Source organism: Perognathus longimembris, chromosome 5, assembly GCF_023159225.1.
Source record: "Perognathus longimembris pacificus isolate PPM17 chromosome 5, ASM2315922v1, whole genome shotgun sequence".
In the NCBI taxonomy this organism is placed as follows: Eukaryota; Metazoa; Chordata; class Mammalia; order Rodentia; family Heteromyidae; genus Perognathus; species Perognathus longimembris.
The window spans coordinates 40,859,165-40,880,831 of record NC_063165.1 but is presented as its reverse complement, the minus strand read 5'-3'; the positions used below and the strand labels follow the sequence as shown (position 1 = coordinate 40,880,831).

At 46.1% G+C, this 21,667-nt stretch overlaps 2 protein-coding genes across 7 annotated transcripts in view; one reads left to right on the top strand and one right to left on the bottom strand.

Annotated features, from left to right (window-relative positions):
* Positions 1-6,775, top strand: part of Cfap44 (cilia and flagella associated protein 44) — a 64,660-nt gene extending 57,885 nt beyond the window's left edge. The window contains exons 31-34 of the mRNA XM_048345820.1: positions 1,075-1,276; positions 4,241-4,401; positions 4,750-4,884; positions 6,584-6,775. Coding sequence (XP_048201777.1) covers positions 1,075-1,276; positions 4,241-4,401; positions 4,750-4,884; positions 6,584-6,775 — 690 coding nt within the window. The remainder of the gene's footprint in view (positions 1-1,074; positions 1,277-4,240; positions 4,402-4,749; positions 4,885-6,583) is intronic.
* Positions 6,776-11,370: 4,595 nt separating this feature from the next.
* The window catches only part of Boc (BOC cell adhesion associated, oncogene regulated), an 80,028-nt gene continuing 69,731 nt past the window's right edge, over positions 11,371-21,667 (bottom strand). For 2 of the 6 annotated variants that reach the window (XM_048346615.1, XM_048346616.1), the window contains exons 10-20: positions 20,976-21,138; positions 20,196-20,306; positions 19,563-19,769; positions 19,086-19,267; positions 18,394-18,499; positions 17,675-17,797; positions 15,160-15,381; positions 14,267-14,502; positions 14,008-14,087; positions 13,363-13,556; positions 11,371-12,389 (exon numbers count right to left, since the gene is read on the bottom strand). In XM_048346615.1, coding sequence (XP_048202572.1) covers positions 12,280-12,389; positions 13,363-13,556; positions 14,008-14,087; positions 14,267-14,502; positions 15,160-15,381; positions 17,675-17,797; positions 18,394-18,499; positions 19,086-19,267; positions 19,563-19,769; positions 20,196-20,306; positions 20,976-21,138 — 1,734 coding nt within the window. In that variant the 3' untranslated portion in view covers positions 11,371-12,279. Of the gene's footprint in view, positions 12,390-13,362; positions 13,557-14,007; positions 14,088-14,266; positions 14,503-15,159; positions 15,382-17,674; positions 17,798-18,393; positions 18,500-19,085; positions 19,268-19,562; positions 19,770-20,195; positions 20,399-20,975; positions 21,139-21,667 lie in introns of those variants that run through there. The other 4 variants (XM_048346617.1, XM_048346618.1, XM_048346619.1 and 1 more) reach the window with 4 other exon arrangements.

Genomic DNA, 21,667 nt, shown 5'->3' with positions numbered 1-21,667 from the left:
GAGAGGGTTGTAGCCCTTGGTGGAGGGAACTACCTATCAAAGGGCACACCAGCTTTTGTTACCTGTTATCCAGGTTATTGCTAAAGGGTAGCACCAAAACGCATGGCTGATTATCACTTTACAAGTGTGATCCTTTTAAATTTAAGGAAATGGCTCAAGAATGAAATTATCTGAATTAATGAACTGAAGAATTATTGTCACGTGATTTCACTAATGAAGAAGACAACAAAAATATATTTTATTCACTTTTGCTATTTTCTGAGCTTGAACTCAAAGCCTTGAGCACTAGCTTGGATTTGTTTGTTTCCTTGCTTATGGCTGGTACTCTACTATTTGAACCATGCCCCTAGTCCAGCATTTTGCTGGTTATTTTGGAGATAGAATATTGTAGACTTTTTTGCTCTAACTGGCTTTGAACCATAGTCCTCAGATCTCAGCCTCCTGACTATTCACCATCATAGGTGTGAGCCACTGGCATCCAGCAAAAATATTTTCTTTTCCCCCTCATTCATATCCACTATCTACTTGAATTGCAATTTAGATTAAATCATGGAAATAGCGATCAATGAGAAAGTAACACTCACTTGCATTCTCTTAAGTTAAAAGAAGTAGTAGTGTTTTAGGAAAGGAAGATATATTTCACGTAACCTGGTCCAAATGAAATAAGCTCTATGAGAAGTGTTTGCCTAATATGCAAAATGTTTGGTTTTTACAGTTCTGGGGGTTGAGTTCAGGGCCTCACACTTGCTAGACAGGCGTGTTTCTACTGGAGCCACACTCTGGCAGCCCTAATATATGCCACTGAAAATAACAATTGCATTGTTAGGCAGTACATATTAGGCACAATCTATGTGGGAAGATTTGCTGTCCTCAAAAGCCACAGTGAGGCTTAGTCTCTAAAAGATACCTGTCTATTTACCAGATCACTACCTGAGGGCTGAGAAGTCCAAAGGCAAGGAAGTAGACTGGGGATGGAGAAAGAAGTGTTCCCTTTGTGCATTCTTCTACCTTACCCTTTTAGTTTGTATTTTTGTCCATCTTGTGTTTGATATTTGTCTTGTCTTGTTTTTACAGATTGAGTATATGGTACTTGGAGAAATACCGGATGATCTTTCTGGGACTTTGGTTTTCTCTAACCACTCCTTAGAAAATCTTCAAAAACGAATTGTGCAGCTCCAAGATGAAAACAACAAGCAGCAAAAACTTAACAAAGAATGCCGGGAGAGGCGTAAAATGCTCATCCGAGAAAAGAGCGAGATGGCAAAAAACATACAGGGTGAGTATCTAAGCACACCTAAGTGTGGGTGGCTTCATAATACTCATGGTCACACATGGCAACTGGAAAGCATATGTCTCCAACTTGGAAAGAACCAGAACATTCAGAGAGGAAACAACATCCTCACATCTCCCCAGTTACCATGAAAAGATCACTGTCCTGTTTTGTTTTTGTTGTTGTTGCTGGTCTTGGGTCTTGGGGCTTGAACTCAGGGCCTGGGTGAGGTCCCTCTCTGTGCTCAAGGCTAGTACTCTATCACTTGAGCAACAGTTCCACTTCCAGAATTTTCTGAGTGATTCATTGGAGATAAGAATTTCATGGACTTTTCTGCCTGGGCTGGCTTTGAACCCCAATCCTCAGATCTCAGCCTCCTGAATAGCTAGCATTACAGGCGTGAGCCGCCCTGTCCTGTTTCATGTGGATATTTCATTTTATTTTATATGTGGGTATTTTATTTTGTAAATTTATATATTATTTTGTATGTTATATTGTTATGTATGTACTGAGGGTTGAGTTCAAGGCCTCACACATTCCCTTAGCTTTTTCACTCTAGGCTGACCCCTACCACTTGAGCCACACCTCCACTTCTGGCTTTTTGCTGGTTAACTGGAGATGAGAGTCACTCAGAGCCGGGCACTGGTGGCTCACACCTGTAATCCTAGCTACTTAGGAGGCTGAGATCTGAGAATTGTGCTTTGAAGCTAGCCTGGGCAGGAATGTTGGTGAGGCTCTTATTTCTGATTAGCCACCAGAAAACTGGAAGTGGTGCTGTGGCTCAAAGTGGTAGAGTGCTACCCTTGAGCAAAAAAGCTTAGGACAGTACTCATCAGGCTCCCAGTTCAAGCCCTATGACTGGCTAAAAAAAAAGTCTGCAGCCTCCTGATTAGTTAAGGATTAGGCATGAGTGTGAGTCATTGATACCTTGTTTTCACCATCCTATTTTAAGAAGAGAAATCCTTTAGCATAGTATAGGATCTATTTCTGTTTGTGTTTCATAAAACATATAGTCACATAATCATAACACATGTACTCACTACTAAACATACAGTGAAGTCTCTTCTCTAATGCTGTTTACTACCCTTTTCAGGGTACAGATGAACACCTATGTGCATATACTCACACGATATGCACAACTGCCTGTATCTTTGTAACTGTGATGGTATTCTTGTTTTGTGATTTACTTATGAAACCAATTTTTGTGTTAGTCATATTGCCACAGATAATTCAGTCACTTCAGTTAATTCTACAGTATTGCATTATGTGAATATGAAAAAGATTTCCTTCTTAAGAGTCTTCTCTGGATAGCTATTTAGGCATTTCTGGCTGTTTATTATAATAGGCAGTTACAGTAATCCTTCTTGTACTCATCTCCTTGTATATGAGTGTGAGATGGATCCCTAGTCAGGAAATCTCTGGATTACATGATATCTGTGCATTTCCACTTCTCCTAGGTATTTCCAGCTTGCCCTATGTGATTCAGCCAATTTGTCCTCTCCTTGACAGCCTGTGAAGGTCACCCAGGTTTTGTACCATTGGTCTGGTTATTAAATTACATTTCATTCTAATTGTTATTCACATTTCCCTGGTAACTGATGAAATTAAACATCTTTTTTAATTTTTTTGCATCTTATTGGATTATGTTCACTCAATGGTTATGTTATCTTTGTCTCCTTTTTTTTTTTTTTTTTTGCTCAAAGCTAGCACTCTACCACTTGAGCCACAGCACCACTTCTGGCTTTTTCTATATATGTGTATTGGGGTTCTTTCTCTGACCCGGCTCAGATGCTTATTTCTTTCTCTTTTATTACCCTCCGTATCGTCCTCTCCCCTAACCCTCGGCCTGCAGGTATGTTAGGGTGGGACGTAGGGGTCACTCCGGCCTGGCGTGCGCGCGACCTGCGTGGTAATGTGGCCGCTATCCTTCCCTGGGAGCTAGCGTACATAGACCACGGAGTAGGCTTCTGAGAGCGAACTAACTTTATTGAGAGAAGGACAAGGGGAGATGATTCCGAAGGAAGGGGGTTGGCCAGGATTCCGATAGGCCATGAGCTGTCACGTGACTCCCAAGGGGCTGGTCACTTGACCTCCAAGGGGCTACGTCACTCTGAGGGCGCCAAACCAGGGCGGGGCTGGTAGGCGCCAGGCTGGCTGCCAGCTAAGTCGGGGGTCTATTTGCCCAACCGGTTTCTCCGGATTCCAATGTAGAGAGGATGGAAGGGCCGCATTCCCCAGCTGGGGGAGGTGCCTCAAGCCCCTTCCATCCAGGGGAGAAAGATGGACCCCAACATATGTGGTGCTGAGGAATCAAACCCAGGGCTTCATGTATACGAGGCAAGCACTTTACCACTAGGCCATATTCCCAGCCTGAAATTAAACTTCTTTACACCCAATTATATGTTCCTTTTATAGAACTTACTGGTCATATCACTTTCATACTTTTGTATTTCTATCTTTATGTTTTCATAGTGATTTTGGGGAATTCTTAATTTTTTGTCTGTTAAATGCACTTAGGATCTTTCCTAGTTTATGGCATGCCTTCTATGTAAAAAGACTTTAGCTCTCAATATGATAAATTTCATCTGTTCATCTACAGTCTGTACATTATGTGATTCTTGTTTAATAAAGCCTCTTTATTTTGAGATCATAAGAGGTAAGTTTTGATCCAACAATCTGACTACTGGATATATATGCAAAGGAAATGAGACTGGTATGTCAAACAGACATTTGCACAACCATGTTTATTGCAGCATTATTCTCAATAGCCAAGATATAGAATAAACCCAAGTGCCTATTAGGATATTAATTGATAAAGCAAATATCTTTTATATACCCAGTAGAATATTATTTAGCCTTTAAAATGATCTTTAAAAATCCTGTTTTTTGGACACATGGATCCAATTTTACGGTCTTTTAACAATAACAAGAACCACCAAGCATCCTGAGACAAAAACTGTCTTCTTTTAGAAATGGAAGAAACAGTCCGCCAACTAATGATCAGCAAGTTTGGCCGGGTGATAGATCTAGAGGCCCTGCAGACGCTTTCTGTGAACACAACTCTTGAAGAACTGAAGATCAGAAAACTTAGAAAGGAGCTGGGGAATGCAAAGGAATTGAAGATGTGGGAGGTAAGCAGGGAGCAGGTGGCTGGTGGGGTTTTTTTTGTGTGTGTTTTTTGTTGTTGTTGTTTTGTTTTTTGCTAGTCTTGGAGCTTGAACTTGGCCTGAGCACTGTCTCTAGCTTCTTTTTGCTCAAGGCAAGCACTCTGCCAACTTGAGCCACAGCGCCACTTCTGGCCTTTTCTATATATGTGGTGCTTAGGAATTGAACCTAGGGCTTCATGTATATGAGGCAAGCATTCTACCACTAGGCCATATTCCCAGAACCTGGGTAGGGGTGAGAAATTTGGGTTGGATTCAAAGGCCTAAGGGCCTATTATTCACTGAATCCTTTTCCCACCTTCCTGCCCTGGTTAGGAAAAGATTGCTCGAATGCGATGGGAACTGATGATGAAGACAAAAGAACACACGAAAAAGCTTCATCAGATGAATGACTTGTGTATTGAAAAGAAGAAACTTGATTCTCGGCTAAACACACTCCAGAACCAGCAGGTCTGCTCCTTTCCTTCAGACCCTTTTCAGAGCTGAAGCCACTGTTCCAAAGAATGTAAAGCACTGGCAATTCAACAGATGCTGGTCTCCAACCATTTCCAGGCAGTCAGGGGACACTGACTCAGTAGTAGCCTGATTGCAGAGGGTCTCCTGAGGGACAGGCTTTATCCAGTGCTTTTTGGGTGCTATGAGCTTATAACAGTATTTATCTGTAGGGTTTTCCTTGGTCCAGAAAGGAAAGGTTATATAGGTAATGATACTAAGATACTTCAATTTAGTGTCATACATCTGTTTCTAGTATATTTATTTTTTGACCCAAGGTGGTCATGTTGAATTGTGGGAGCTTCTTAAATGTTCTTTTGTTAAAGTGCTTGCTGGGGTTTGTTTTGTTGTTGTTGTTGTTGTTGTTGTTGTTGTGTGTGTGTGTCTGCTAGCTGTTTAAACTTATGACCACAAATTTTGACCTAGAGTATGGGTCCATTACCTCAGGGCTGGTAACTCAATGTTTCCTTTAGTCACAAGGAGTTGCTTCAGCTCTGTTTCATATCCACATGCTAGACTCTTTTGTCCTTTTACTAAGAAGGCAAAAGTGTTCTGCTGATGTCCACTTAGCCAGCTCTAGCTGGAAGAGAAACTGGAAAGGCTGTTTAGCCCTGACAGCTTCTAAAATAAGGCCATGCGAGGGAGAAGAGGCAGAATGGTGCTGGGGAGCCCTTACTTATTAACGCCAAAGGTCTGATGCCAAAGTAAATGTGGGAAATTGAAATTCATGGACTCTGGGTGTCAGGCAAAATATTTTTAACCTTGCTTCTAGACCTTATGTAATATTTTAGGCAGCTCACCATCTCTTGGGCCTCTGTTCTGTAGAATAATAGCACCTAGTTTGCAGGTGTTGTGAAGTTTGCTGAGGGGCACATGGAAAGCATCTTGCTCTGAGTGGGTGCAAGGTAAGAGTCACGTTCGTCCTTAACAAATGTATTTGTTCAAAGTATACTAACCATCCACTATGCAGTGAGCACTAGAGCTAGCACTGGGTAGAGTGGAGAGACACAGTTACATGGCTACTATCTCTACCAGGCACAGGTTCTAGCATCTTAGAAAGTGATATCAAGTCAGTAATGAGGTCAAACCATATGAAATTAGCTTTATTCTGGATTAAAAAAATGATCAGATATGCTAAGTTTTATGTAACTTAGGCTGATGATTAGAATTATGTATAATTGGATTTCTTGGATAGATACAGATATGTTCATATATATTTTGATAGGAGAGAGCAGGAAATCCTGTTCTCCATGAGACAAAGGCTTCCCTGAAAGTGAGGTCTGTGGCCTGAGCCAGAGTCAGCCACTTGGGAGAGAAATCACAGGAGGAAATAGAAGGTTCTTTGGGGGAACTGAAGTGTGAGCTGCATAAGGCACCCATACTTATCTTGTGTGGTCTCAATGATGTGGTTTCAGGTAATGAATGCCTGGTAGCTTAAAATGTTACTCTCCCCAGGGGCATTTGCAATTTAAGAGCTGGTTTAAAGGCACACATTTCTAAGGGAGGGTTTTTAGCCCAGGAGTGAAAGGCCCCTTAAATTAAGGAGCAGTGGCTGTTTCAATCAACCGTGAGGTCTGCACTCCTAACAGACACGTAAAAACGGGAGATTTTTCACATCCCAAATAATGCTTAATGCAGAGATGTTCTCTTCTAACAGGGCAATGCCTTCCAGACCCCTCGGAAATCAAACATTGTGGCAAAAGAGAAGCTCACTGAACTGATCCATGCGCAGGCAGAGAAGATTTCAGCCTTAAAGGAAGAGATCGCTCTCTTGCGTAAGAAAGGAGGACTTATCCTCCCACCCATTCAGTCTAGGACAGAAGATGAAATGAAGCCCATGGACCTTTAAGTTTGCTTTTCTCTCATCAGTGAACATTTTAAATCGGACTCTGTTACGTGGTTTAATAATTTTTTTTCTCTAAAGTGATTGTGTTTCAAGTGGCTGTAGCACCTGACATCTAGCTATTGCTGAACTGAACCTTTGTAGTTGTTTAGACCCTGCTACTGAATATAAATTCCCAAAGGGCTCTCTCTCATCACTGTGAGAAGCATCTGTAATATATTTTGTTTTAGGAAAATTGGTTTTTCTAGTATTCTGAGTGTTTAGCCATTAGCAAGAAAAATGATCATTTAGTAACCCATAAGAAAACTTCCATTCTCTGTCCTTCCAGCCTTAGAAAAATAAAGCTTATCTTTTATTGAATATTCTCTGGGAGGACATAGAGAAAAAAGACAAACTACTAGCCAACAGTATCTTAGAAAAAGGAATGCAAATTAGAACCATGGCACTCTTGATTTCAGAAAGCAGTTATTTGAGGGCTCACAATTCAGGAAATGTCAAAGCAGCTTGCTTTAGTTTGCTTTGGGTTGGCAGAAAGCAGAATAAACAGCTTCCTGAATCACCTGTGGTTTTTGCGAAGTCCTCAGTTCTGAGTGGAGCAGAGGGGATGCACTTTGCAAAAACACTCAATAAGTAAGCTTATCTTTGAAGAGTTTTTGCAACTCCATTGTAATTTTTCATGCCCTGTGCCATCTTCTTTCAGGTTTGACTTCAGTCATTTTCTAGTTTTGATACAGATCAGAGAAATGGAATAGATTTGCATCTCTTGGAAATATCCTATCTCTTTTAATTATTGGAATATTTTAAACTAATTAAGAGCATCCTTTTGGCTTCAGCAAAGTGTTCATTGAAATTCATGGCTGTACCCAATAAAGAAAGATCTCACTGATACTTGCCTTCCTGCTAGTAATAGTGTAGTTCCCTCAGTGAGCTACTCACTTGAGGCTGTCCCAGCATGTTAGTTGGTCACTGAGACAGGGAAGAATATAGTACCTATATCACCTAAGTGGAGAAAGTGACTCAGCGGTGCCAAAGCTTCCTAACCTGTGGCTAATGTCACCAAGCATAAGAGATTGAATTTCCTTTCTTTGAATGTTAGCATATTCTTAAAGGTGACCACTTGCTGTACTATCTCTAAGATTTGTTTTATATTCTGATTTCAGAAGTCAGAGTTGTTTATTGTTTGCTCTTATCACCATACCTCAGCTTCTTTAATGGGAAACAACATTTTTACCACTTTCTTTACTGCATGTATGCATGTCCTAAACCCAGTGTGCCTTCCAGGCATTTAAAAAAAACATGCTAGTGGGGCTGGGAATTTGGCCTAGTGGCAGAGTGCTTGTCTCACATCCATGAAGCCCTGGGTTCGATTCCTCAGCACCACATATATAGAAAAAGCCAGAAGTGGCGCTGTGGCTCAAGTGCTAATCTTGAGCAAAAAGAAGCCAAGGACAGTACTCAGCACCTGAATCCAAGCCCTAGGACTGGCGTGCGCGCGCGCACACACACACACACACACACACACACACACACGTTAGTTTGGGTGAGGTTTTTAAAGGGCAGGAATCTAGTTGCAGCTATGCTGGGTGTCTTTGTCTCAGGCTATGTCATAGATTTGTAAGCATGCTGTGACTTGAGACTGTCATTTAAAACTTGCCTGGCACTGGAGGAATGACTTTTGAGCTCACTTGGCTGTCAGCAGGACTGGGCTTCTGTTCCTCATCATGGTCCTTTCCACGGGGCTCCTCACCATGACTGCTCCAGAGCCAGTCATCTGAGAGTGAGGGAAGACCACCTAATCTCAACAGTGATACTGCACCACTGTCACAGAATGAGTCATACAGGCCAGCCCTGCTGTGATTGTGATGTGAGAGGGACTACACAGACCGAATACCATGTGGGAACTACTGGGAGCCTTGTACGGTCATCTACCCCATGAGAAACTATCTGAAGATGCTGTCCCCTTCTTACTTGTATGAGCCAGAAGTTATATCATCTTCCTGGGCCTCATTTTATTATTTTAGACAAAGGAACACTGATAAACAATTAGCCTTTTTCCCACTCTAAAGTTCTGTGGTTTGAATTGTAGCATGACTGAATTGACAGTCTGTGGACCTGCTAGCCGCAGATTCAATGCATAGTTTAAAAGAAAATCAATCAGGGCAGTCCTTTCCCCCACCTACACCCCGACTTGAACTAGACTGAAGCAGAAGTTAAATCTGCACTATTCAGCATATTTGGGATTTGACAAGATAACACTCCATTATTTTATGTTTAATTGGACAAGTTGTATCAATAGATGTAGTTTCGTTTCAGCTTAATTCAGCATTAAATCTGTAGTTCAGTTTGAGCTCTGAGCTTATGGGAGTTCAAGCTTCAAACAGGAGAGGCCAGCAGGGTGCAGCCTGGGTAGGGAGGCTGGAAAGCTGTCCTGCATCCCTGATCTCACTGCTCTCTGCCTCCTGCTATGCTCTCAAGGGAGATGCTTTACCACAAGGTAAAGCCAAACCTCAGCATGCATTGAGTTACTTGTGGATCAGTTGTTAATATGACTTGGTCATTTTGAATTTTGGTTTGTGGTATCATGGAATCTCAGCACTAGAAACAAAGGATATCTCAGACTCCAGGCCTATCACTTCTTAGGTATAGTAAAATCCTATAAAAGAACACTCCCACTCTTACAAGTTCTGGAGCCACCAGCTGACCTCTGCACCTCCTACCAGCTCCCATCCACCAACCCACCAGATCTTATACTTTCCATCTGCAATTTACATAGCCATGGCACAATTAATCAGAACTCTCAGTAGGTTTATAATCACAGTAATTAAGATGAATGTAAAGAAATACAAAATGGGGGCTGGGAATGTGGCTTAGTGGAAGAGTGCTTGCCTAGCATGCATGAAGCCCAGAGTTTGAATCCTCAGCACCACATAAACTGAAAAAGCAGGCAGTGGCACTGTGGCTCAAGTGGTAGAATGCTAGCCTTGAGGGAAAAAAAAAAAGCTAGGGACAGTGTTCAGGCCCTGAATTCAAGCCCCAGGACTGGCAAAAGAAAAAATACAAAACGCAAATAGAATTGACTATCTGGGCTTTCATTTTCTTTTCTTTGTCAGTCATGGGACTTGAATTCAGGGCCTGGGCGCTGTCCCTGAGCTCTTCAGCTAAAGGCTAGCACTCTGTTACTTAAGCCACAGCACCACTTCTGGTGTTCTGGTGGTTAGTTGGAGATAAGAGTCTCATGGACTTCCCTGCCTAGGCTGGCTTTGAACTGTGATCCTCAGATCTCTCCTGCATGGCTAAGATTACAGGGGTGAGCCAGTGGAGCCTGGCTGTCTTTCATTTTCTAAACTGATGTCATGCAATTGGATAAGGTAGATGTATACATTTATCTCACTGCACATGCCTCAGAAGTACCTTTTGGTTTTGATCCAGGACTTTTGAAAAATAGTGATAAAAATTCTTCAGTGTCAGGAGTCCAGACGTGCAGAAAGCAGGTATTTTTATCCCTTCAATGATCTTTACCATGAACTACTTTGGCAATTATCTTAATCAACAAGAAAGAAAGACAAAGAAAGGGTTTTTTGTTTTGTTTTGTTTTAAGGCTTTCACTGGTTAAGAGTGTGAGCATATTTTTGTGTGTCCTGGGTTGATGAGCAAAGTGAAGACTTGAGGACATTAGGCCTTCCCATTTCTGGACAGGACCTCTCGGCCTTCATCTTTTATTTCTTACCCAGACCTACTATTTTCCAATGGTTTTTATGTACCTTAGTCATTTTGACAAATATTTTTAAAAATACTGCTTTCCTAAAGATTAGCTATTCAATAGAAAAAAAAAAAAAGATGCAAGCCGGAGGAGCATGCGTACTATTTATTCTGAACAGCAGAGGGTGCAATTGCCCCAGTCAGAGTTTGAAGACTCACCAGCTTCCCCTGATTATGCTTAGTAAATTCTTAGTGATTTGAAAGCAAAGGGTCTGGTTCAACTTTTTTTCTTTCCTTTTCTTTTCTCTTTAAAAAGTTTTCTTTCTTTTTTGTGAGATTGAAACTCAAGGCCTTGCCCTTAATAGACTAATGTTCTACCCACTGAGCTACATCCTCAGCCCTTTTTTGCTTTAGTTATTTTTCAGATAGGGTCTTGTACTTTTGGCCTGGGTTGGCCTTGGAGGGCTATCCTGACACCTCCGCCTCTTTGTAGCTGAGATTACAGATGGACACTATACATGCATCTTGCTCACTGACCTAGAGCCTTATGAACCTGCTGTCTGGGCTGACCTCTTAACTGTGGCTGTCAGTCTTCCTGATCTGTACCTCTACCGTAGGCATTGCTTCAGCTCTTAATGAGATTGTGTCAAGTGGCATTCTGAATCTTCACTGAAATATAGAAAATACCTTTCCTCCCCCTAAGTTCCCACCTCTAGTCCCAGTGAACATTTAAAGTGTGTGAAGATTTTCACTGCAAACTTCAGTCTCCATCTGGGCCCAGTTCTATATTTAAAGTTTTATGTTTTTTCAGTAAAAAAGAAGGGAAATGAACTTATCAAGAACCCATGTTCACACATAGTATAGCATTCAGCTAAATGGTGTCACGAGTGAGAAGTGTGGTAGGTCACACACCTAGTTAAGGATTGGCTTCCTTCTGCAGTGTGACCAAAGCTTCACCTAAGACCAGTTGACAAGAGAAAGAGCTGGTGCCTAGTATACAATATTTCCCTTGTGGAGTAAACAGTTATCAACACATTCTACATGAATCTAAACACAACTGACGTTCAATGTTTAAAAAGAAAGAAAGAAAGAAAGAAAACATCTGCTAGTGTCTCTACATTTTATGCCCTGATGGATCTGAAAATGTCACAAGTGGATATTTTCTCCAATGACTGGAAGATTGGTTTCTGACTTGTAAAGAAACTGCTGACTCATACATGACTAAGTTGAAGGTTACAGGGAAGACTAAACATTTATTTAGAAGTTACAGTGTTTGTTTTTACAGAGCTATGTTGCCAGAGATTATTGATTCTGGAAGGTTTGTTAATGCTTATATTGCTGTACACGTGTCAGTCTGTTCTCATGGCATCTTAGGAACAGTGTCCTGTGCCGTCAGATCTAGATGACATCATGGGGGATCCAGTCCGTGAGCCTTGTTTTTCCCTAGTGGTCTTCAAGTGTGTCACGGTCCTTCCTTCCATCAGCATGCTGGCGGGTGTCCTGAGCCCCCAGCGGCTGCAGCTTCTGTGATACTCATCCTGGGTTGATTCCTGAAATCATTGGGGCCTTGTCCCTCTTGTACCACAAAAGGGAGGATTCCTTAGGTCTCTCCAGAATTATAAAAACACATATACATTTATTTACAAGTGCATAAATATATAAATATGGCTATAATAGAAAAATAAATACTGATTTTTCTCTGTCTCTTTAAAAAAACAAACAATATATAGTCTTTCTGGGATATTGGCTTCTGCCTAGTTGTGGGAGGAGGTGGTTCACGTGCACCAGGGATCTGGGGACAGGTTCCTCTTTTATGTAGGCCCCGAGGGCCGCCGGGGACACCAGTCTCCTCCACCCACTTGGCAGGGGTCAGGAATGTCCACCTCTTCAACTGGAACAAGGCCCAGGCAGCATGGGGGCCCTAAGAGAGAGAGAAAAATGGGAGACATTAAAATCCACACTGACCAAGAAGTCCTGGCCAATTCCTATTGGGAACTAGTCACTGGCCCTGAGGGAATGACAGAAACCTATAACCAAGACAAGGCATTATGCTCGTTCTACGGTCTCTCACCAATGTGGGGAGGGCTCTTTAGGGTCCTAGTCCCTCCTGTGCTGGGATCTGGGGCTACAGAGACTTTCACACACTTAGTTTGTGCCCTGGGGAAGATGGCATCAGAGTTGCTCATAGAATAGACAATGAGACCCTTTGTAGCTCTTTATAGATTCAGGCTATGTAGTCCCCCTCACAGTCCCCTCCCCCAGGCAACCTAATCCAGATTGCAGGATGCTGGATCTGACCATATGAGGTTTCAGAATTGAATAACCTAGAGACAGGCCCTGTGAAAGGAAGGAGCTTAATACCATGGAGGCCAAAGCACTGGCCAGTCCTCTGACACAGCCTGTTCTCCAGCAAGGCACCCACCGATTTCCAGGAGGCTGGTGCCCAGGGCCATGTGGGACAGGGGCAGAGGGAATAGCCCTGAGCCTCCAAAAGGCCCAGTTCTTTGGAAGCACAGAGGATGTTTGTGAGTACTTTGCTCCCAATGACTGATGCAACTTATTCCTTAATTGAGAGACAAGACCCAACAAGGCAAGAGATTAGAAATGTCTCAGTGTGATGAGAGGGGAAAAGAATTTGTGGATGGCCTTGAAAGGCAGAGACAGAATGGGCTTCCCCTCCAAAATGAGAACTTCCTTCTTCTCAGCCTTAGCAGACCTCAAGTTGTAGTGCAGGCCTGGGACACTCCCATAAATCTCTTTGGATTCAGCAATGGAGAATGGGTACCACCTTGCAGACAGCCATCTTCCCAGACTCTAAGCCATTACTGAGTTTGGAGCACCTCCCTCTGGCCATCCCCAGCCTGTGCAATTGTTCTGCTCTGCTCCTCGCTGACCTGAGTGAAATGGAGGGTCCCACACAGCTTCCAGCCCAAGGCGCTCTGACTCTTTCCTCACGCCTGCCTGGTGAACGGTGGTGGTCGCTGGCTCTGAGAGGTGGCAGCAGTCTTGAGGCTGGAGCAGCTGGTGTGTGGAGTCATCAGGCAGTGTATACAAGAAAGAGCCCTCATCGGGGCTAGAACTGGGACCCCTGCATGGCACAAGACCAGGGTGGGGAGGTGAGGCAGAGTGGACCAAACAGCCTCCAGTCCCCAGCAGCTTCCCTGGTGCTGGGAATCAGAGCAGGTCAAGAACTGAGTGTGGAGAGAAAGCACGGTGTTCTTCCCACTTTTCTGTGGGTGGATGTGAACTTGGGGTCCAGTGGGCTGTGGGCTAATCCAATTCTCCCTGGTGTTTCTGCCTCCCTACACCCGCCCCCCCGCCCCGTGTGGGAAGGACTCAGGCCTCCAGGCAGAAGGGGCCTCATAACTGCCAGTACAATGAGCCCAGGGAACAGGGGCTGCCAGCACTAGCCCACTGGGGAACCCCTGAGGAAAGCACTGTGCTTGGCTGGGTGACAGATCTTACTCTTGCAGAGTAACAGAGAAAGTGAGGCTCTGGGGTTGGGGAAATGACAGGAAGAGAAGGAGGAAACTGGTTACCTGGTAGCCTGGTGGCTCTGGGATTCATACCCATTGCCAAGGATGGTTTGCCTCAGTAAGCCGTCGGCGGCGTCCTGCTGCTGGAAGGGAAGAGGAAGGAAAGGTCATGTCAGGGGTCTAGAGGACATTCCAGTGCTCACGGCTCAGTTCCTTCACTTAGGGAAGGCTGGCCAAGCAAGCCTGGGATAAGAAGCCCTGAGAGGCAGCTGGTGTCTCTCCTCTTGCCCCATGCTGAGAGCCACTCCCAGGAGCACATTACCTGAGGCAGCTCCCCGGGGCAGTGCTGTTGTGGTTTCATGCCTGTGCAGCCAACTGCAGCCCCCGGGCAGCCCCTGCTCACATGTATCCCACTAGCACAGGTCCGGCCACTGATGCCACCGAAGTAAGATTGGCCATTGGCTCGGTGGCCCGGGAGTCCTCCCAAAGGCACCATAGTGTACTGGCAGGAAGGGGACAGAAGCGCACTTCGAGGAAAACCCAGATCGGTTGTATGTTCTAGAAGAAAAAGAAGTGTGTGGAGCTCAGGAACCCTCAGGCAACTAGAAAAAGTCCCACGCTCCTGACCACATGGACATGCAGGCAGGGAGATGGTACCGGCATGAGCCACCTAGCTCCTGTCTCCCGCTTCTTCCTAACATCTAGCCTTTATTTTGAAGTGAGGAGAGTGGGAGAAACAACAAGGCAAAGGCTTGGTGGAAAGAGGTGGTGAGGGGAAGTGGGGAACAAGTGCTGCCATTGGAAGAAGAAGAAACTAGTGGGCAGGCTAGGTCAGGATACCGGGAATGCTCAGAGAAGAGCGGAAAATGCCTGAGGAGGCAACATAAGGCTGGAGGTGCAGCTTCAGGCCTCAGAGGAAGATGAAGCCAGAAGCGCACCCAGCTCCAGAGACTCAGAGACAATAGCGTGATGTGATGTCTCCCCCTCCACACTGCCGTCAGCCAGGGTGCCTGAGCTAGCGTGTTCTCTCACTGAGGGACCACTGAGGGACAAGTAGAAGCTGGAGCTGCTGGTTGGCTGTGGAACTGAGCCCCTCCCACCCTGCCCTGGCAGAGGCTCTTTGATAGGCCAGGGGCCATCCTCCCTCCCAGCTCCCTACCTCCCAGCTGCCTCCCTTCCCAGCCTCCTCTCTCCCCACTGAGGAGCACTACTCACTTTGCTTGGACCATGCTCTCCACAGGCAGAAAGGGATGAAGGTGACGATGATGAGGACGATTGAGCCCAGGACAACCCCAACAATCAGATAGGGCAAGTCACTAGCACGTGCTACCATGGCCCCCGTGCCCATTGGCCGCTCTATGGTTTCTGGGGGTGGAGGTTGTGGTGGGGCCAGAGTGGGCGGTGGGAGTCGGCCAGGTTGACCAGAAGACTTGCGAGCTGCAATTGTGGATAAAACTCACTTAATCATGTATTTTCTCGGGTAATTCCTCCATAACATGTAGAAAACAAAACCACTGCCTCAACCCCATGGGTGAAACTCATAAGACAAAGGCCTCAACATTCCCCTCTGAACCAGAGTCAATACTCAGCTGGAAATCATATATGAAATTTGGCATTGTGAAGGAGACCTGAACCTTACATTTCAAGATGTCTGACCTGAGTGGTACCTTGCTTTCTGTCAACAGTGGATGTATATTGCAAAGAAAATATTTTAAATTCATGGAACAAGCAAAGGATTGGGGAATGGAAGAATCTAGCTACAGCTTTGCTGTTCCTAAGGTGGAAGAGCGGATGTAAAGTCTTGGGCTGCAGGGGCCACATGTTTTGGGACTTGGTGAGGCAGACAATAATTAAGAAAGGCCAACTCAAAGGTAGGAGGTTGTGTTATGCCACTTCTCTCTAGGGTTTGCCAATCTGGGTGTGCCTGGCATTGTGAACTTTGCCCAGCTGTCTTCTCACTCATCTCTCTAATGCACAGCCTCCTGCTCCTCCTACCTATTCCTACTCTGACTGCCGCCTTTCCCATCCTTTCCTTCTGAGTCCTCAGACACTGGGAGAAGACCTGACTCAGCATAGGCTTTTTGTGCAATCTTACTTGTTCTTCAGTTTCCACCTGTATCCTAAAGACACTCAATAGCCCCGCTGGGACCAAGGAGGAGAATCATCCATCTGCATTTCAGTGTTCCCAGAGAATCCATCAGTCAACCTTCCTACTGTTTTTGTTTTTGTTTTTTTTTTGTTTTGTTTTGTTTTGGCCAGTCCTGGGGGCTTGGACTCAGGGCCTGAGCACTGTCCCTGGCTTCTTCTTGCTCAAGGCTAGCACTCTGCCACTTGAGCCACAGCGCCACTTCTGGCCATTTTCTGTATATGTGGTGCTGGGGAATCGAACCCAGGGCCTCATGTATACGAGGCAAGCACTCTTGCCACTAGGCCATATCCCCAGCCCTTCCTACTGTTTTTCATCACGTCCCTTTTTCATAAAAATGCATTTCTTTTCTTGTTCTTGGTCTGAGACCAGGACTTGAACTTGGTACCTGCATCTGCTTTTGCTCATTGGCTAGCACTCTACCAGCTACACCATTCTTCCAAACCCGATTTCCTGCCTTTTCTATTTCAGTAAATGGCAGCCACAGCTAGGTAGGACTTCTGAGCTAAACCATCAAGCTTGCTTTTAACTCCTTTCACTTTGTCCCAACCCCAGCATGCATCAGTCCTGGTTCTGCCCAAACTTTCTCAGAAAAGATGATTCAGACACATCTCTTTTCTTTACTTTTACTTCAGGGCTCCAGTTCATTTCCCTGTGCCTGTACCTTGCACGATCATGGGTGACAATTCTTAGCAAATAAACCCAACTACAACCATTATTACCACTTCAGAGCCTTGAGCAGCTCCTACTGCCCATTGCAGGCCCCAGAGACCCTGGCCTTTTCCCTGAGCTGCCCACTCTCCTCTTCCACCCAGAATCTGGGCACTCCAGCCATCTGAAGCAGCTTCTAGTCTGGACCTGTCTCCTAGGCCACTCTCTCCCCATGTCAGACTGCAGATTCAGTCCTTCCAAAAGAGCCATAAAGGCTATGTAAAACCTCTGTTCTTTCCCCTGGGCACACAGTGTTCTACTTGATGCAGCCACCTGCCTCCTGGGAGATGAGGGCAGGAGGTACACACAGGAGGAGCTCAGCCAGTGTTGTGAACGAGACTGAAGCAATGGCAAGTGGGTAGAGAGAATGTTACTGTCTCAACGGGAATGAAGTAGTTTCTCTCCTTTGTGATCATTCAGTAGTTTCTCTCCTTTGTGATCATTCGGGCTGTGCTCTTTACGATACATTTTACCTCACTTTTGTATTTATTTTATTGGTATTTGTGCCAGTGCTAGGGCTTGAACTCAGGGCCTTGTGCTCTTGCTTGGCTTTTTTGGTCACGGTTGGTGCTCTACCACTTGAACTGTAGCCCCATTTCCATTTTGTTGCTGGTTAATTGGAGATCAGTCTAAGGCATGAGCCACCAGCACTGGCCTCACATTCAGTATTTGAAAAAATGAAGTTACTATCTACCCACCTGAACAGTGCATGAACAGTAACAAGTTAGGTGCATGTGTTTTAGGACAGCAGAAAGGTAACAAATAATGAGGTCTGGGGCTATTTGGCAAAGAGACTGCTTGACACAGAATAGTGACTTTGCCCTAATTTGTGACAAGTAGCAGGAAGGTAGAAGAAAAACTACAAAGGATCACCTTTGGTCTCGCAGATCATCACGTTGCTGAACTCGCTCTCCCCTCCTTCATTGAAACACTGCATCTTGATATCATAGGAGGTCTCGGGTTGCAGGTGGCTGATGGAGTGCCAGTACCTGTCCCCTGGAAAAGCAGAAGAAGAATGCATGTGGTGCATATGGCTTGGCTCTGACCTCACAGTTAGGACTCAGACAGGGCTATGTGTCTGTGCTGCTGCCATTGGCTGGCATAGGGGCTGTATAGTGGGGGCACGCCGGAGGAAGTGTTTGAGGTGCCTACCTCCATTCCTTCATCACATTATCACGAGAATAAAGCATGTCCTGTTTATCTTTTTCTTTTTTTTTTTTTTTTTGTGCTGGCACTAGAGCTTGAACTCAGGGCCTTGTGCTCTCCTTTAGCTTTTCTGCTCAAGGCTGGTATTCTACCTGTTGAGCCATACCTCCACTTCTGGTTTTTGCTTAGTTCATTGGAGATAGAGTATCACTGACTTTTCTGACCAAGTTAGGTTTGGATTATGATCCTCAGATCTTAGCCTCTTAAGTAGCTAGGAGTGTAGGCATGAGCCATCAGAACCAGACATGTTTTGTTTTGCTTTTTAAACTAAGAAGTCCCAAGTTCATTGTGAAATGACATGGCACACAGGTAGTTTTGTAACCAGACCCAGCTTTGGGGCTTTATCCACCCCATGGGAGAAGCCATCTCCCACACATGCCTCTCACCTTCCACCATGTCCTTCTTGTAGTCGCTGTCATTGTCACTATCTGTGGGTCGGTAGTAGATGTAAAAGCCGTGGATGGGGGTGTTGTTGTTACTTGCTGGGATGTACTACAGGGAATGGACAAGAGACAGGTTGACAGGGGAGTACAGAAATCATGGGCAAAGCAAAACCACTGGGGTGTGAAGTCTCTCCCCAGCCTAGAGTTTGCACGGCACTGGGGGTCCCTGGCAGATATTCTCGATGACATCCCTGCCGTTCTGTAAAGAAGGCTGTGGAGATTGCACATTGTTTAATTTTGCCAAGAAGCCCACACATTTTCAGACAGAAAAACAAACTGCATTTTCTTTCCAGACATCAGTTCCTGCTGATTCTTCCGTGGGGAGCACGTGAGGATGAGGGCTCTGAACAGGTGGTATCAGTAGGGGGAGAAGGATAGGGAGGATGGAGGATGGGACATAGTCTGAAAATAGGAACAGCAGGGTGGGGGAGGGGGGGTCTCCCAGGTCATGGCACCAAAACTAACAGGAGATGAGTAACAACAGCTCCAGCTATTTAACAAAAAGCCCCCCCAAATCCACCATGGGGCTTTTGGTTGCCTGGTACAGGAAGCCCAACTCCCAAGGAGGCGCCCAGGTGGAGGAACATTAGAGGAGCAGGGCTGAGCCAAAGTCCCGTCTTCCCATGGCCACTCACCATCCACTTGAGCATGATGGTGGTCTCATTGACCGCGTCGGTGAAGGTGATATAAGGGCCCGCCACTGGCCTCTCGTACACACGGCCGCTGTAGCCAGACACCACGTAGGGCCTCGATGGGGCACTGGGCTCGCTCTCCCCCAGCATATTCAGAGCTCGCACTCGGAATTTATAAGAGGTGCCTGACAAGAGAGGCCTTCACTGAACACCGGAAACACCCTGTATCCCCTACAGCCCATCAAGCCCCAGGCTGGCTGGGTCTTCTGGGCACCCCTCTTTCCCACAAGAAAGCCTGTCCCATGAAAGGGGCTCTATGATGGAGAGAGGGAGAAGGGAGGATTTGTGACAGTGAGAGCCAGGGACTGCACCCACGAGCATGCTGATGGGTGGAGGACTGGGCCCTCTTGGCTGCTGCTGCTGCCTATCCAGGGGCAGGGCAGTGGGGGATGGGGCAGGAGAAGCGCGCTGGGCACTTACCTTTCTCAAGACCTGCGATCTCTACAGAGAGCCGCGATGGAGGAATGGCACTGGTGGCCAGAATCCAGTCGCCTACTTTCTTCAGCTTCTTGTATTCCACTCGGAAGGACTGGATTGGGAAGCCGCCGTTCCCACGGGGGATCCAGGTGACATACACCGACGTTTCTGAGGCCATGGAGATGGTAGGCCTGTCTGGAGCTTCTGGGGCTGGAGGACCATGCACAGTGAGGAAGGGTCAGGAGACAGGGACCCCATCCGAGGATGCTAGATTCTGAGCATACGTGGCTTGCTGCTGCAAGGCCCTGCTCCTTCCTTATAGTCCTCTACCCCCAGAATGATCAAATCCCTGCCCCCAGCGAAGCCCTTGAGCCCAGATCCAGTCAGTTCCAGTTCTGCAAAGCCAGCAGGCACAGCCAGGGCTTTCTGGACCCATGGAGACAGCAATTCCAGCTTTTATCTGAAAAGCTCCAGTCTTTCTTTTCTCATTGTGTTAAACTGGAGAGATGCCAAGAGCATATCACCAGACCTCCTGGATTTATAGCAACAGGCTGGCTGAGCTCTCTGATGCAGTTTATTCTGATTGTGCCTCTACTTCCCGTCCCCATCCCGACCCCCAACTACTGCTGGGCTTACGAGAGAGGCGGCCATGGTCCGGCTGGCTGCTGCTCTGGGGACCAGCTCCAGGGTCATCTCTCTGAACTTGCTGTTCCTTGCTGGCTATGATCTCAGGTTTGGGTCGCCGTCCTGGGTGGAAATGGGTTGAGATCAGCCAGGGAGGAAGCAGGCACTAGATCCCCTTCCCACAGAGCCCTTTTTGCCTGAGAATCTGCCAAGGGCTATGGCAAAGTAACACAGGCAAGAACACAGGACCCTGAAAGTGGAATCTGATTCCCAGCCCTGCTTAGCTCTGTTGCTGTTTTGCTGCTGCCCTAAGTGTGAGGGATGGCCGAAAGGGTGACAGAGATGACTGCTGGGCACATGCCTGGTAGCAAGTAACACTTTTGGCTGGGCGTGGTGGCTCACACCTGTAATCCTTGCTACTCAGGAGGCTGAGATCTGAGAACTGTGGTTCAAAGCCAGCCTGGGCAGGAAAGTGCATAAGAATTTTCTCTCCAACTAACCACCAGAAAACTGGAAGTGGTGCTATGGCTCAGAGTGGTAGAGCGCTAGCCTTAAGTGAAAAGGCTCAGAGACAGAGCCCAGGCTCTGAGTTCAAGCCCCATGACCACCACCACTACCAACAGTAAAAGGTGGCACTTTAGCCTGGCACCTACGCCCTAGGAGACAGAGGCTAGAGAAAGGACAGAATTTGAAATAAAGAGCTAGACAAGGTGAGCAGGGTTTTACACATGGGTCTGATTTAACTCACTTGAGCCATGGAAACCCCAAGTTAGGTGCAGGGTTTGACCTTACCAGTTCGAAAGGTGACCATGGCGGTCTGGCCTTCGCCAGCACAATTGTAAGCTGCCATCTCCACTTCATACAAACTCCCAGGGTCAAGCCTGGTGAGGGTCAGGCGGTGCTGATTGGCTGGGATGCCGGAGATGGTCCAATCATCAGAAGCGTTTGTGACCTGCTGGAGAAGGTGGCTGGTGTAAGGAGTGCCTCTTCCCCTTGTGTGGTAGGGGTGCTGTGGTTTGCAAGCAAAGCAGAACTGAGTCCAAATTGGGGGGGGGGGCGCAAGGGATGGGAGGCCAGTGGGCAAGGGATGGGTTAGGGGCAGGTGGCACTGCTAATTTCAGACTGATCCTCCCAGTTGTGGGTCAATGATCTCAGCTGAACAGTCCAGTCAGGCTTCCTGGTCCCTTGTCGAACAACCCCGAAGGAGATCAGAAGGCCTGGTTGATATTGCTGAGAGCCTCTCTACAGGGCTCAGCCTCAGTACTTCCCCAAACTCCCATAACTGACTTTCTCTCTCTTTTAACCACCCACACAGCGCTCCTCCATCTCTAGTTTACTGAGAGGCAGCGATGAGAAGATGGACAGCAGCACAAGCAGCAATGGCAGCTCCTCCTGAGTTCGCAGGGTGGCCATGGCCATCACAACGTGCAAGACACAGAACTGTTTTGTGCACACACCACACTAGTCCTCACAGGAACCCGAGA